At 55.9% G+C, this 14,131-nt stretch overlaps 1 protein-coding gene across 4 annotated transcripts in view; it reads left to right on the forward strand.

Moving 5' to 3' along the window:
- FBXO31 (F-box protein 31) overlaps window positions 1-14,131 on the forward strand; it is a 41,880-nt gene that overhangs the window by 10,201 nt on the left and 17,548 nt on the right. For 2 of the 4 annotated variants that reach the window (XM_026494642.4, XM_044382341.3), the window contains exons 2-4: window positions 1,625-1,696; window positions 4,950-5,036; window positions 10,871-10,947. In XM_026494642.4, the coding sequence (XP_026350427.1) occupies window positions 1,625-1,696; window positions 4,950-5,036; window positions 10,871-10,947 (236 nt within the window). The remainder of the gene's footprint in view (window positions 1-1,624; window positions 1,697-4,949; window positions 5,037-10,870; window positions 10,948-14,131) is intronic. The other 2 variants (XM_026494643.4, XM_044382340.3) reach the window with 2 other exon arrangements.

The following is a 14,131-nucleotide window of genomic DNA, read 5'->3' on the forward strand; positions in this document are numbered from 1 at the left end:
TGTTCTCTCCGATGCTGGGGACCCCTTGCACGCGGGTGTTGCTGTGTCCCTGCCCCAGACACACAGACGGTGTGTTTCATCCGTCTGTCCTCACAGGCTCCTACGACTTGCATTATCCTCCAGAATGGAGTCCACATTTTTTCTTGGCAGCAGGATAAAACATATGCTTTTTATTTTTTTGCCTGATAGTGAGCAAGGCCGTGATTTACATCTTACGAGTCTTTAATGTCACGTCTGTTCCTCAGCAGAGGTGGTAGGGAAAGCGGGGCTTCTGTGGGCAGGCCCCATCGGGAGAGACACTCGCCCCAAATACCTTCTCTCCTCTGTGCCTCTGGAGCTTTGCTTGTGTACTGTTGGAATCCCATCAGTTCATAAAAGCGTTAGGGCTGGTAATAAAAGACCAGACCTTGCGAGGATTTAGGCACCATCTGGAGTGACACGTGAGGGGACAGCACTCGGCCACTACTGGCCACACTGCATGAATCCGCGTTTCGGACGGACTGCTGAGATGCCAGCCCTGCCCAGCCTTGGCGTCCCTTCCTGTGATGGGGGCACAGTGCTGGTCACGGAGGTGGTTGTCCTGGGAAGCCGCAGCTGAACGCCTGCACCCCGGATGAGCAGAGAGAGTCCTGGTGGGGATGGTGTGAGGGCCTGGGCAGCGGGGGCTCTGCTCACCACTATGAGGTGCCCCTTTTAGGCTTCAGCTCTGGGTTCCGCACCACAAGCTCTGCTCCTTCGTGCAGGCCACGGGCCTCTGCACGTTTTCTTGCTCACTGAAATGGGCGAAGACAGTAGCAGCTGTCAGGCCTGCCAGCGGTGCCTGGCTCATGCAGAGCTTGGTAGCAGGCAGGTGCAGTCACTGTTAGCTCTTGGCCCCCCAGGCAGTTGGATTCGTGGTGATTACTTCAGTATGGTGCTTTCCTTGCAGAGCCTTGCTGGGACCCGACCTGAAGGACCCGAGGTTTCAGCTGGGAAGCTGGGGTGGGTGACTTGGAGAAGTGGGGTGGGGTAGGGACAGGGAGGAGGAAGCAGGAGGGTGCCCTCAGCTGGGTGAGGGTGAGGACAGGGAGGCGGGGAGGGCATCCAGGATATCCGCCGCTGGCTGGGGTCTAGGGGCCTGGTGCCAAAGGGATGTGGATGTGCAGCTCCTCCTTCCAGACCCTCACCCAGGCTCTCACCCAGGTCTCCCCTCATGGGCTCGTGGCTTTGTTTCATAGAACCAGTAGCCTGGTGAGCCACGCAGTGTGGGTTTAGGGGGCCTTCGTGAGACCCTGACACCAAGGATGATCTCATTTCCATGGGAACGTGCTGTTTCCTGACCATTGAGTTTGTGCCATACTCTCTTCGTAAGCTGGGGATTGTCTGATTTGGGGTTTGTGCAGGTTGGCTTCTGGAGCTTATCGTGTTAGCGTGGATTGTTGTTTTGTCAGGTGTGGTCTAAACATAGAATCATGGCCTCACCGGTGAGTGCCGGTGCTGACTGTGTGTGTAACGGCAAGGGACAGACTCCGCCTTGAAGACAGGGCCAAGGCTTTGGCATGCACCGTCCTTCCCCGCCCTCTGTCTGTTTCTGCTGCCTCGTGACTTCTTGACTGTGAACTCCAGCAAATGTTTCTTGTTGCAGAGTATGGCGTTTGTGAGAACCTGAGGAAGCTGGACATCACGGGCGTGTCTTGTAGAGACGTCTATGCCAAGCGTAAGTGAACCTGTTGCCGGCCATGGTCCCCTGTGTTCAAAGGCAGAAGCAGAGTGAGCACCCTCGATGGGAGTGCAAAGAGTGTGACCCGCGGTCCACAGCTGCCTCTCGACACCTTCTGAGAGTCGTAGCTAGTGCTCCGCGGACGGCGCCGGGAGCAGCAGCCCTGACACAAGGGGGTCTCATCTCCATCTCTGGCGGTGTCCCGTCCTTATTTTTCAGCCCGTCACAGATAATGGTGTCTTCTATTAGGTGTGGAGAACCCTTAGATCTGAGAAACGTGGCTGCACTGGGAATAACCCTGGGGTATTTCCAGAGGCATCCCTTTCCCTGGATCTTGGGCCCGCAGCCCGAGGGGCACGTGGACAGCAGCTTCCCTGGGAAGTGTGGCCACTCCTGTAGGCTTCCACGGCCACTTGCCTGCAGCCCCATGTCAGGCTCCCCCTTTTGGGGCTCCGTCTGCCCTTCAGCCTCTTGTCCCCACCTTGAGCCCCCCAACCCCCATTTCTTGTTCTCTGCTCCTTTGCTTTGCAGAGTCACCAGTGACACACCCTGTCTGAGTGCTCTGAGTCCCCCCAGCCCCAGATGTCTTTCCTCGGTGCCCCTTTAGCGTGAGGCTATGAAGATCTCTGTTCACACTGACACCACCCAGGAGCTGCACCCCGGCACCGACCTGCAGGGAGCAGCCTGTGGGTTCACCCCTCGGCGCTGCTTTGTGCAGTGTTAGAGCCCCGGGGCTGGGGATCAAAGAACAGAGTAAGAGACGATGGGGACCAGTTCTCTTCGGCCTGAAGTGGATTGTTCACTGCTCTTAAAAGGACCTTAAGGGGGCGCCTGGGTGGCTCAGTCAGTGAAGTGTCTGCGTTCGGCTCAGGTCATGATCCCAGGGTCCTGGGGTTGAGCCCTGAGTCGGGCTCCCTGGCTCCCTGCTCAGTGGGGAGCCTGCTTCTCCCTCTCCTCATGCTCAATCAATCAAAAATAAATAAAATCTTAAAAAGACCTTAAGATTTCATCTTAAATCTGTCTTGGTAGATTTCATTTTTCACATTCTTTTGCAATGTTCTCCACTGAAAGCAGAGCCGGTGGCACTCCTTCCTAAACGCCTCCCCCGGGAGTGGGAACACCTCCGATTCAGGACTGAGGGGGAGGCGGGTCGCGGAGAGCCACCTGAAGCCCTGGCCAGCCCCTCCAGGGTCTGGGTGCGCCGGCTGCAGCCTCTCCCCGTGTCCCTCTTCTTAGCGGGTCTGTCACTCAGGTTCTCCCGCTGAGATGCCCCTCCTTCATGTGGCTGCAGGGGAGCATGGGGTTTCCATGTAGGGCCGGCTCCTCAGGAGACACTGGCGGTGCTCCCTCCTCGGATGTGGCCGATTTTGTCGTCCCGTCAGTTCCTTGCCCCGTCAGAGGCTTCTCTCCACATTGTGATTGTGGCAGCTTGGGATTGGGAGGTGGTGGTTCCGAGTAGGCTTTGCTCACACTGGGGAGCTCTCCTGTCAGCAGGCTGGAGGTTCTTCATGGCCCTTTCTCTGGGGGGTCAGTGTGCTCACGACCTGCACAGCTCCTGGGGGCTCCGCCATGCCCTCTGCCCTGCCGTGCCCAGCCCCCTGCTTTTCCCTGCCCTTCAGAGGCCTTGCCTTGGGCTTCATCGTCCTTGCCCCAGCTACCATTCCCAGCTCGGCAGTTGCCTCCTGACCCTATCCTTGCCCTTGGCCCCCAGAGCAAGGCTGGCTATTCAGGACCTGTTAGCTGTTGCTTGCCTGTGCTTTCTTCTCCTGCTTCCGCTCCACCTTCCACCGACCCAGGAAGACGTGTCTCAGGGGACACGGGTCTAGGGGGCCGTAGTGGTCCCATGTCCTGAAAGCCTGATCCCTTCCTGTCTTCTCATCTCCACAGCCAGACAGTGCTTCTCTGCAGTCTGCAAAGCCCAGATTCCAGAGGCAGAAAGCCACTTCTGCCCCTGCTTCCCCCCTTCCATTCTGTGGGTGCCCATGTGGCTCTGGCTCCCCCCTTGGTTCCTCCATGCTTGCCCAGAACTCAGTATTATAAATACAGCCGGAGTGTGGAATTGGAGGGACTTACGCTGGCCGACAGCATTGGTGTTGGAGCAGGACCCAGTTCTGTCCTAACAACCTGTGTGTATGTGCACATGACACACAGGTGTCCTGGCTTTTCTGGGTGGTCACCTGGTTTCTAGGAGTATCCACTATGTCAGATTTTATGACTGGACTGCTTGCGTTTGTTAGGTCGTTGGACAATACCACCTGAAAGCAACTTGAAGGCAGAATTCTCTTTAGGAGTTTAGAAGTAAGCATTCCGAACAGCACCTGGAGGAAGGCAGGCGCTGACACCTGCCAGGTGTGGGGGCAGACGTGGGAATTAAGGCCCCCATGGAGCTCAGCTCAGTAATGCTGTCCTGTGGAGCACAGGTGGGCAGGCAGGTGGGCAGTAACTGTGAGCAGCAGATGGCGTGGCCAGGGGTAAGCTGGGGGTGGACGAGGGAGCGGGGACAAGGACAGGGCGAGGTGAGCATGCTTGCCTGTGCATCTGGAATGCTGGGGACATGGACAGGCGCAGGAGGACATGTGGAGATTGCTTTTCACTACTGAATCTTGACCCCTTAAAAATCGTTGCAAAATCCACAGAACGATGACCTTACTCAGTGTCTGCAAGTGTTGAATCCGCCCCAGTCAGAGCCAGCTTCCATTTTCATGCTCACGATGCAGGAACCGTGTTTTTGTGAATTTGCTCCGAAGGCCTCATCTGGGAGAAAATTACTTAGCTTTTGGAATGGGTGGTGGCAGAAAATCAAGGTTGGTTCCTGGCATAGACGGGTTCAAGAGTAAGGTGGCCCGAGTTCGGAGGCAGGCAAACCTTGCCCTTAATCAGATACCACACACGCAGCAGAGGTCATGGAGAATGCCAGGTGTACGGGAGAGACCACAGTCAGGCACAGGGGTTCCCAAAACATCCCCCAGCCACCACCTCTCGGCTCTCCCCGCTCCGTGTGCTCCCTTGATCTGTGGCTGTCGAGAAAGAAGGGTCCTGAGCTTTCCCATCTTCCTGAGTTTCTGGTGTGGCTCTTGGTTAAAGGAAGACAGGTCACCCTGGCAAATGCTTGCATCCTTAGGCCCTGGGGGCTGCATGTGTAACGGGAAGTGTCCGCTGTCCGTGAGGGAGGGTGTTTGAGTCATGGAAACTGTTCATACCATCCTGGAAGCAGAGCCATCTTTACCCTTTCCCTGCTGTGTCTGTTCAGGTATAAACCCTCGTGTGAAGTCGGGACGTTTCATGAAAATTCTTCCCGATTACGAGCACATGGAGTACAGAGATGTTTACACCTGCCGTACGTACCTCCTGCTGGCTTTGGCTTTTGTGGGCGAGCACGGCCGAGAAGCTGCATGGAGAGGGACCTCTAACTCCGGGCACAAGGACTGCTTGGGTGTTACGAGCAAGCTGCCCTCCTTGGCTTTTGCTGTTTTCTTACCTTGGCTGTTTTCTGTGGCTCAGCCACAGCAGAGGCCACACCTGAGCCGTGGCCCCGGGTTGGCTGCAGACGTGGGCCGGGATTCCGCAGCAGCTTTGGGGTTTTTGGGTAGTACCAGCAAGACCACTCCGGTGATGCACATTTTAGTATTTACCGTTTGTTGAGGCTGAGGGGAGAGGACAGGATAGAAGCCTTAAAACACTTCTGTTCCAGAATTAACTGTAAGTGGTTTGTTTCTAGATTTCATTAGTCACATTGTAACAGCATATGTGAGTTAAAAAAATCATATGGCATACCCACACTGGGCAGAAGTGAGTAGCACCACTTGGTTATTTAGAACCTGATTCCCCGCTCGATTGGCATTACTTGAGTCTGGAAATTTCCCTGGGCCGTACTGTACACATCTCTGCTGATAGGCTGAGCTGAGGTGGAAAGTGAATGTCTTATCGAAAAGACATCACACATACCTGCTTGCACTAAAGGCACTTTCACGTTCCCAGAAGGACACGGCACCACTCCCTTGTTACTCCCACCCCTCTGAACCCTCCACGTGTCTGTGTTGCCTGCCTGGAGCAGATCTGCTCCTGAGTCTCCGCAGATGCACAATTTCTAACAAAACCTAATGGGAGCAGAGGAAATGAAGTTGCTTATGGGATCGCTCCTAACCCGTCAGACTGTGGACGTGCAGCCAAAGTGTTTGCTGGTCCCGTGGAGACCATCCTGGCGCCCGTGCGGAGACGCCTGGACCTAGCTAGTGTGCTTCAGGGTGTGTGCAAGGACTGGACACAGCTCCTGACAACGCCCACCTTGTTCTTGTCATCAGGCCCAGAGCCTGACCTGCTCGAGTGCAGACCGGTGACAAGGGGGCTCGTCGGGAGTGTGTACGAGCAGGCGTGAGGAGCTGGCTGGGCTGTCAAGGGGGTCGGGTGGGTCACGTCTGCAGTCGGAAGGCATGACCTGGGTTCTTTCTGAACCCTCGTGGAAGTTACCTCTGGCACATTGTGTCCTAGGTTGACCCACCCTCCTGCTTAGCAGTCAGTGAGCAAAGGTGCCTCATCCAGCCCAGCCTCCCAGAAATGTCCACTGTGATGACTGGCATGTGAGGAACCTGGGACCTGGCACTATTTCTGTCTCCCTTACCCACTTGCCCTGTTCCTGGAGCTCTTGAGACCCCGTGTTCCCTGGTCCCCTGGTCCCCTGGTCCCCTGGTCTCTCTGGTCTCTGCTGACCAGAGACGCTCAGCAGCCTCAAGCCGAAGACACCGCCCTGGGGAGAGGCAGGTCAGCCCGTCTAAAGCTGACCTTTGAGGACCTTTGTGGCCCCACTGAGCTGCTTGGCTGTGTCACTTCTGCCTGTTTTGTCAGGCCGCATGTTGTTGCTGGTACTCTTGGCAGTCCGTGTCTGTAAGGTGCTGGGAGCGTCGCGGCGGGTGCCTCGCGTTAATGACGTAGCTAACACATGGCCTTGCGTGTGAACTGGTAGTAACCGTCCGTAACCACAGGGCTCCGGGTTTTGAGGTTGCCATCCAGAACTCTGGCGGTGCTCCCGATAGCTCTAGTAGGTACAGGGAGTTCGACGGAACTTCGCACACCTCTCGTGAGGAGATGGGTGGGCCACTTTTAATGCTTGGGCATAGATGCCGGGGCGCTCAGCTGCACGGGTGGAGTCTGACCAGAAGGCTTCACGGTCCAGTCCGCCCGGTGGGGCCAGGAACACACAGGGCGTCCTGAGGAAGGGGGAGACCACTGGGACGTCCAGAAACTGGAAGGTGTCCTGGAAAGGGCAGAGGGCACCAGCGGGAAGTGCGTCTGGGAGATGGAGACCGCCTGCCGATGACCTGGCCAAATTCCCGGAGCCTGTGGGATGTGTTCTTCCTGATCCTGTTCTGGGTGTTGATTCTGTATCCTGCAACTTGACGTAATTCCTGTCTAGTTCTATTGGGTTTTGATGGAGTCTTTAGGGTTTCCTACATACAGTGTCATGTTGTCTGCAGACAGTGACAGGTTTCTTTCCAGTTTGGACGCCTGTTATTTTTCTTGCCTGATTGCTCAGGCCAGGACTTCCAGTACTGTGTTGAACACAAGTGTCCAGGATGGGCATCCCTGCCTCGTTCCTGACCTTAGAGGGAAAGCTCTCAGCTTTTCCCCGTTGAGTATGTCAGCCGGGGCTTTCTCATGTATGGCCTTTATCATGTTGAGGTATGTTCCTTCTAGACCCATTTTGTTGAGAGTTTTTATCATAAGTAGATGCTGAATTTTATCAGATGCTCTTCATCTATTGAGGGCATCTGATTTTTATCCTCATTTTGTTAAGGAGCTGTTACCACACTGATTTGTGGATGTTGAACCGTTCACTTTATCCCCGGGATAAATCCCATTTGATGATGGCCAGTGATCCTTTTAATACACTGTTGAGTGGGATCTGCTTGTATTTTGTTGAGGATTTTTGCATCCACGTTCATCAGGGACACTGGCCTGGTGTTCTCAGTCCTTGTGGCCTCCTTTTGGTATCGGGGTCCTTCTGGCCTGAAGAAGTGAGTTTGGACATGTCCCCTCTGATTTTGTTTTTATTTACCAGAAGGTACTAGCAAGTGGCAAGAGATATGTTAGTTGCCTTTACGATCGTCTTTTGGACAAAAGTGACGTGTGGGACACCCCTCGCCCGAAATCCCTGCTCTGCAGCTTCAGATGGTCATTCCGGAACGACTGAGGGCCGTGCCAGCGGTCCTATGTGCGGGCCACAGCGGCCGTGTGTGCGACCGCAGGGGAAGAGAGCCAGCTCCCCGCCCGCGCTGCGCTGAGGACAGTCAGAGCTTTTGGGTTTGGTGCTTGTCTCGTGCCAGGAGTTTCCCGCTTGCCTTCCTAAGTGGCCTTCCTGCTGGCAGATGAGAATTCACTGGCACTGACTAGGACGGGGCGTTTTCCCGCTGCGCCTGAGTGGAGAGGTCCCTTAGCTCAGATGATGTCCCCCATTTTGGGGAACGGCGGGGGGTGTCTTAGAGCTGAGAATGTTTTTCTGGATACAGCCACACTGACCTCGGGGACCAGTGGCTGGAACAGCCTGCGAGCTACCTTGTTTGGAGTAAGTACGAATTATTCTGAAAGGCCCGAGTCCTGCCTTCTGGGGCTGAGCAGCGGTTTTCTCGATTGTCACAGATCTCAGAATTCTCTCGCGTTGAGGCTCTCTGCGCCTGGGAACTGAGGTGCCATGTCCTAATGCCCATGACCATAAAGCACCTGAAGGGTCTAACACAGTTGCCTCCATGTCTCAGGTCCCCTGCCCAGTCCCCTGATCCCCTTCTCCTCTCCTGACCCGTGGCTGTTTGGAAACCTTGTGGGGAGGGCTCTGTGAGCTGGGGGTCTTCTGCAGGTCAGAAGCCCCTCTGGGTCTGGGGGGCCCTTTGTGCCAGGACGTCTCAGCCAGGCCCTTCCTCTGCCCGTGCGGGGTCCGGCAGAGGGTCCAGTGGGAGCATGAGGGAAAGTGCCTGAACACGTGCACACCCCTTGTGTCGTTCAGCGGCTGGCCTTCCCAGCCGGGCCCTGAGCATTAGGGGGTAACTCTGTAACTCCGGCCCTCCTCCTGGTGTGGGCACCCAGAGTTCGTGTGTGACTCAGGTGGACACCTTCGGCCTGGAGGCACCTTGGGCTCATGCTGGACTCGGTTCTGGTTGGCTGTGGTTTTTTCAGTGTATGTCCTGAAACACAGACCTTATATTTGCACGAGGAAAGGGCTCGTCCCATGCAGCGGTTAGCTCAGAGGTTCCCTGCTTGCAGCCCACCCGGTGATGCTGTCTTTCTTCCCGACCATCTTGAGGTGATCCCAGGCTGAGTGAGCCACTGTGGTGCCCGCAGAGGCCATGAGGGGCACAAGGATTTTTCTAACACGTGGAGAGCTTATGCACCCAGTGTGGGCTGCCACTCCAAGCAGACAGCTGGGGGGCAGTGTTTTTATTTCAAAGAGCTGTAGCTTTTAAAGCAGAACCGGGAACTCTGCTTTCAGAATTGCCAAGAGTCCTGCATGTTCTTTGAGCAGTCCAGGGGCTCTGAGACCAGAGACTGATTTGGAAAGAACCAGACCATCGCTAGCTGTCAAGCTGGGGGCTAGGGGGAGGGGGACACAAGAGGGGATGGTCATGCCGAATGGGCCCATTTATGTTACTCTCCAGTATTTTATCATGAAAATTAAAAAACCTACCAAAAAAAAAATGGAGGGGATTATAGAGCAAACACCCAGTTAGCGTCACCAGATCCTACAACCCTCAACAACATTTTATTATCACACAGTTGTCTGTGTGTCCATCTCTCCAACATTCCACCTTATTTTTTGAAACGTTTCAGAGTTAAGTGCCAGATACTATCATATTTTACCTCTGAACCCTTGAGTGTGTACACATCCCTGTGTGGAGTTCACAGGGTTCCTGATCCTTATTGTTGTTTATTGCACAAAACCCATCAGGGTCTGACCATAGAAGAACCAGACTGAATTTACTGTGCATCTTGTAAACCAGCTCACAAGATTGCACACGGGATGAACGGCAGGTGTCTGGGAGACAGCACATGCTCGTTTAGACACCTGTGTTCTTAGGTTGACAGCTCGGCTATCTGTGGTTGCCGGCCAGCTGTCTGCATACTTCAGAGGCCTGGGCTGCTCTGGCCTCACTTTCCTCGTCCCTGTACCCCCCGGGCCAACGTGCACACCCGATAGCTGCCATCGCGTCTCCAGGCCGCACTTGTCCCCGCTGGCCGGGCTCCCTTCCCACAGAATGGTGTGATCGTGCAGCTCTGGTGCTCCAGCCCATCCCTGGCTCCCACTGTGCCTTTGCCAGGGATGCATTTATCCCAAGGAATTGGGTTCTGCAGTTAACATAGGCTGAAAAGTCCCAAGATCTGCCGTCAGTAAGCTGGAGACCCAGTGCAGCTGAGGGTGCAGTTGGGGTCTGAAATCTGGCAGGCACGACACCCCGGAAGAACCTGTGTTTGTTTCAAGTCCCAAGTTAGAAAAGACTGATGTCCCAGCTCAGTCAGGAAGGCATTCCTTGCTCGTGGAAAAGCCCTTTCTTTCCAGGCTGTGAACTGACTGGACGAGGCCCATCACAGCAGGGAGGGCGAGCAGCTTTACTCGGTGCACCCAGGGTAGGGTGAGACCAGATGGGTTGTCATGGGTCACGGCTGGTACCTGCTGCTGGGATCGGGCTGTCGGGCTTGCGTGCCCAGCAGGGGCAGGCAGTTCACTCCAGTGGTGATTTTTAGTCTACTTGCTTTGTAGACACACTTCAAGTACAGATGCCAGGTCCCAGCATTAGGAGAATCTAGTCCCCATCTGCCTTTGTCCCTAGGAAAACGGCGTCCCCGTCTCTGACTCCCTCAGTGATGGGAGGCTCACCACCTTACAAGGGTGCTCACTCTGTGTCTTTCAAGGCAGCATTATTGGCACTGGTCACTCAGAGCCTGGGTTTTATAGTGGCCCTGTTGTCTGTCTTGTTATGGTTTTGAAAGACATTTCCCTTCTTAGAACTTTAGAAACTTTTTAAACGATCTGCTCCACCTTTATGTCCAAGACTTTTTTTCCCAGCCGTCGTGAGTAGTTTGTCCACAGTTCCTGGCTCCTTATCTCGCCCTTCCCCGTGTGTCACTGTGGAGTGCAGACTGGCTGGCTCCAGCATGAAGACCTGCTCTCTCTGTCTCTCCCTGCAGTGCTCCATCGGTACAGACACATTCTGGGACTGTGGCAGCCAGACATCGGGCCCTACGGGGGACTGCTGAACGTGGTGGTAAGTCCGAGAGCATGGTGCGTGGGTCTTTGCGTACTTCTCCCAGAGGGGCAAGCCCGCTCTCACCCGCGTGGTATGGCGATTGTTGGGGGCCAGAGGCTATTCTGTGATTGGCTCTCAGCCTTCTCACTGTGTCCCTGGACTTTGTGGCCATGAGCCCCCGGTTGCCATGATGGCGTCTTCCCTCCTGTATCCTGGTCCTTGCTTATGCCCACAGGACATCTGGTTTTGGACTGTGCACTAGTTTGTTCTAGTGAGGAGCCCTGGGAGCCTCGGACACTCACCCTCTGGCCCTCGGGGCCACATGGAATCGTAGCAGGTGCCCCGTCGCTGTGCCCCGAGGCGCACCCCGGCTGTGTGTGTGAGCGCTTGCCCTTTGAGGAAGACAGTTCAGCAGCCACGGCGGCCTCGGAACCAGGCTGGGCCTCAGAGCGAAGTCGAAGGTGGGGCTGTGAAGCCCCGATTTTAAAGTTTTTCTCACCCACCGCAGTAATACTGGGGTCAGCCAGTGTCCTTGATGGGTGGGAGCACCAGCGGTGGGAACTTTCTGGGGAGACCGTATTTCCACCATCTGAGAGCATCTCCCCACATCTCCCCTTATCACTTACTCTCTTAGCTTCCAGGGGCCACCATACCAATGACCGCACACCAGGTGGCATAAAACATATTCTGTTGCTCTTCTGGAAGCCCGACGTCCCCAGTCAGCGTGCCTGATGTCCTCAGTCACTGTGCCCCATGTCCTCAGTGTTCCTGACGTCCCCAGTCACTGTGCCTGACGTCCCCAGTCAGCGTGCCCAACGTCCCCAGTCAACGTGCCCAATGTCCCCAGTCAGCGTGCTTGACGTCAGCAGTTCCTGATGTCCCTGGTCAGCATGCCCGACATCCCTGGTCAGCGTGACCGACGTCCTCGGTGTTCCTGACGTCCTCAGTCACTGTGCCCGATGTCCTCAGTGTTCCTGACGTCCACAGTCACTGTGCCCCATGTCCTCAGTCAGTATTCCTGGGCTGAGGTCAAGGTTTGCGCGGTCACCACGCTCCCTCAGAAGACTCCAGGGAATGGTCCTTCTGTCTCTTCCAGCTGCACGGCCCAGGTGGCCCTCGGCTGTCGCCACACCCCTCCTACCTCTGTCTCCGTCCTTGTGTGGCCTCTCCCCTTCTGTGTGTCTCAGACCTCTGTCTGCCTCCCTCTTACAGGGGTTCAGGTGATGGCATTTAGGGCCCGTCTGGATGAGCCAGAGCCCTCTGACGATCACCTTCACGTCTGTAAAACCCTTTTTTTGCAGTGTCAGGTGATGAGGTTCATAGGCTCCAGGGCTTCAGACATGGACTGCTTTGGGGGCCGTTTTTCAGCCATCAAGATTACAAGGAGGAAGAGGGGCCTTACTGGGGAGAGGTTTGGCCAACAGCACCCATCCCAGTGATCCATGTTAACTAACCAGCAGTAGGACTCTGACCTCAGGCCCCTCCTGGTTTCACGTGACACACACAGCCCCACTTCTCTGATCTCCTGCCAGAAATACACAACCCGAATCTCATCACAGGTACCTCTTCGCACAGACAGACACCGAGGACAGGCCCCAGGAGCACTGCCCTCTGCCTTCCAAGTATCAGGCTCCCCGAAGGCCAGAAGCACTGACGAGCTGAGAGCCATGGTCCTGGTGGGAACAAGGGCTGGCCAGAGGACCAGCAGAGCGGGGCTGCCATGGAGGCAGCGCTCTGTCTTGCCAGCAGCCCGACTGAGGTCCCACGGGGGCTCTCCCTGCCAGGCTGCTGCTGAGACCACAGTGTTCCTAGTTTCCGCTGCCTTATCTTCCTGACTCTGGCTGTCTGCCGTTTTCCCGTCCCCTGCTCGCCTGCTCTTTTCCCTGCCATGGTGGACATTGTTAAGGAGTTATGAGCTGGATGATTCCCTTCCCTCAAGTGGGGTCGGGTGGTCAGGTGAACAGGGTGCTCACTGAGGACCACTGGGTCTCTTAGGGATGTGCTGTAGCTCTGTGTCCAAGGTCCCAGTGCTGGGGGGTCCCCCCTCCGTGCCCGGGGAGTTCTCTCATGACTCTCGTGCCCGGCTGTTGGGAGCTGGATGGCCCAGCATGCTGCGCAGCCTTTACTGGGCTTGGTGAGTGGTTGGAACCTGGGCCCCTCGGCAGGCCCTTGGGCTCGCAGCTCCCTCCTTTCTGGGACTTTGACCCCCGTACTCCAGCCCTGCCAGTCCCCTTGAACTCCGATCTCTGTTCGCTCAGGTTAGACAGTGCCTGGTTCTGCCTGGCCCCCTCTGAGCCCCGGGGTCTGGAAGGTGCTTCTGGCAGGAATCCAGGCGATTCCTGGCAGGGATCACCTCTCTTATTTCTCTTCTCTGGGATCACAGCCTTTTGTGGCCTGTTGTCCGGGGTCACTTCGGGGTTCACAGCAGTCCTCATTACTCCACTACAGCCAGGATGTAAGTCTGGCTTTATTTATTTGTTTATTTTTTGGTGACCTTTGTTTTCCTTCTTATTGTGTCTTCTTGAATATATATCAAAGTTCCTGTAAAGCCCGGGACCTCCAGTTCAGTTTACAGTTTCGCTTTTTCCTCCGGATTTTCAGGCGTGGCAGCTGGTGTGCCCACACACGTGGCCGTGGATGCTGCTGCCCCCAGGAGGGTGTCTGGGCTCTGGCCTGGGGTCACTATCGGCAGCATGCCTTGCTCTGACCAGATGTGGTGAGGGCCGATCTCGTTCCCGATGGCCCTGTCTGCAGCGTGTCCTCACCAGGGCCTGCGTTTCCCCTCACAGGGAAGGGCTACCGAGTTTGTGCACTGTGGGGCCTGCTTCTTCGGGATCTGCCCTAGAGTGCTGACCTCTGTGGCAGCCCTGGGATTCCAGTGCCCCATTGCCCCTCGGCCCAGCCACCAGCGGTCAGGAACCTGGGGCACAGGGGTGGGAGGCCCTGCCCCCTTCGGCTCACCTCAAGTCTCACCTTCTTTTCAGGCTCTCGGTTCTTGTCTGGGGGCCACTGTGCTCCCTGGTGTCTTCAGGGAGGTGGGCACGGACTTCACACCTGGTGTCCGCAGGCGGGGCTGTTTGGTGTAGTCCCTGGGCTCTAGGCGGGAGGAAAGTCTTGCAGTCTCATTTTCAGATGCCGCTCAGTCGCTTGCCTGTCATGTTTCAGAAGGTAGCTGCTCATTTTTAATGCTTTACGGGCGTCT

The sequence above is a fragment of the Ursus arctos genome, unplaced genomic scaffold, assembly GCF_023065955.2.
Source record: "Ursus arctos isolate Adak ecotype North America unplaced genomic scaffold, UrsArc2.0 scaffold_19, whole genome shotgun sequence".
Classification (NCBI taxonomy): Eukaryota; Metazoa; Chordata; class Mammalia; order Carnivora; family Ursidae; genus Ursus; species Ursus arctos.